The sequence below is a fragment of the Arachis ipaensis genome, chromosome B07 (assembly GCF_000816755.2).
Source record: "Arachis ipaensis cultivar K30076 chromosome B07, Araip1.1, whole genome shotgun sequence".
In the NCBI taxonomy this organism is placed as follows: domain Eukaryota; kingdom Viridiplantae; phylum Streptophyta; class Magnoliopsida; order Fabales; family Fabaceae; genus Arachis; species Arachis ipaensis.
The window spans coordinates 8,258,715-8,260,449 of NC_029791.2; the positions used below are offsets into that span (position 1 = coordinate 8,258,715).

Genomic DNA, 1,735 nt, shown 5'->3' on the forward strand with positions numbered 1-1,735 from the left:
TAACATATATATATATATATATATTACAAAAAAATATAATAATTTTTGTTAATCTAAAGCTTATTAGTTACCTATGTGACAAGTCCAATGTTTGACCGAATCAGTGCAGTGCCAGTCGTCACCTTCGTGCAAGTTGGCTCCATGCACTCTTTCACAAATGTTTTGGATATTGTGGAATTCCTTTGCCAAAATGTGGAAGAACTTTGAAGTTGGTATTTGGATCGCAAATTCAACACTAATTTTACCACATATTGCCATCTTTCAAGAAAAGCAAGTAATTAATATGAAGCAAGAGATGTAGATAGAGAGATCACTAGATCTAGAATAAGAGGATGGAGAATAAGTTGAAGACTTATGGAGACTTATATAGGAAAAGACGACTATATTGCAATATCAATGGTTGATTCCATGTGATAGAGTAAATCAATTAAACAGAATTCGTTAGCTTCAGTTAAGTGTGAATAGTTAGTTTGTGAGTATTGGCATTGCTGTTAGTTAGAGCTAGCACGTGGTTAGTTTTGTGATAACTAAATTAGTTAGCTGACAGCTGTAGCTCTCTCTGATTTAAATAGCTAGAGATGAGTACTGTTCATTACTTTTCCAATTTACCAATTCACAACACAAGAATCAGCTTCTCACTCTCTCTGTTCTCTCTACTTTCACATTCTCCTTTCTCTTTGTTCTTCTCGTGTATGGGCCTGATCCTTCACCATGGATAGAAAGATTATTATTAGTTATACGTCTTTTTAGGTATATAACTACTATGTGTATCTATTATTTTAATAATTTGATTTTTTAGAATAAGTAAATATTTATCCTAAAAATTTAAGCAATTAGGTAAAAATACTAAATAATGGTACATCTAACACGTGATACACTACAAGAAAATAAGCTTTCTGCCACATTTTAAAAGCATGTCGAAAAGTGCAAAAAAATGTGTCAATAGCTTTTTGCCACGTTTTTTGAGCTATCGACACGCTTTTGAAAGGGTCACATCTGCCAACGTGTCGGTTGCTCTATCGCCACGCTTTTGAAAGGGTCACATCTGCCAACGTGTCGGTTGCTCTATCGCCACGCTTTTGTGGATCTATCAGCACGTTTTTTCTCTTGGCATGCTTTTTTCTGTTGACACACTTTCATCTCTTGCCACTCTTACAAAAGCGTGCCCATAGACCACTTTTAGGCACGCTTTAAAAGCGTGACAAGAAAAAAGGATACCGACATGCCTTTTTTCTGGAAAGCAAGGGTTTCAAACTCACTGCTGCTGTGGAGCTTACACGTAACTGAACGACAATGTCACTTCTCTGGCTGCGAATCGCAATCTTTCAGTGACTAGTGGTAGGGTTTCTGGCTTTTCCTCTGCGTTTCGTGCTTCACAAGAAGAAGAAGAAGTAGAAGAAGAAGAGTCAGGGTAAGCACCATGCGTTATGTCCAAGGGCGGGAAGGCTTACACGTTTACTAACCACTATCAACTCTTCCTTGCCACGTCGGACACGGCGTCAATAATTTGACACCCATTTAACGGAAGGACTTGATTGATGCAAATCAAATCTTTTTAGGATTTAAATAGAACAGTTTAAACGTTGGGGACTAAAATAGAATTCACCCCAAACGTAGGGGACCAAAATAATAGTTTACCCTTTTACCACATTACTAGCCTTAAGCGGAAAAACAATTATATATCCCAAACTGAATCTTTGGTTAGCTTAAGATAGAATTGTGTGTGCTAATTAAG

General features: G+C 36.8%; 1 protein-coding gene across 3 annotated transcripts in view; it reads right to left on the reverse strand.

Annotated features, from left to right (window-relative positions):
• The window catches only part of LOC107609804 (MLP-like protein 43), a 19,776-nt gene extending 19,472 nt beyond the window's left edge, over positions 1-304 (reverse strand). Inside the window, exon 1 of one of the 3 annotated variants that reach the window (XM_021107242.1) lies at positions 72-304. In XM_021107242.1, the coding sequence (XP_020962901.1) occupies positions 72-258 (187 nt within the window). In that variant the 5' untranslated portion in view covers positions 259-304. The remainder of the gene's footprint in view (positions 1-71) is intronic. The other 2 variants (XM_021107241.1, XM_021107243.1) reach the window with 2 other exon arrangements.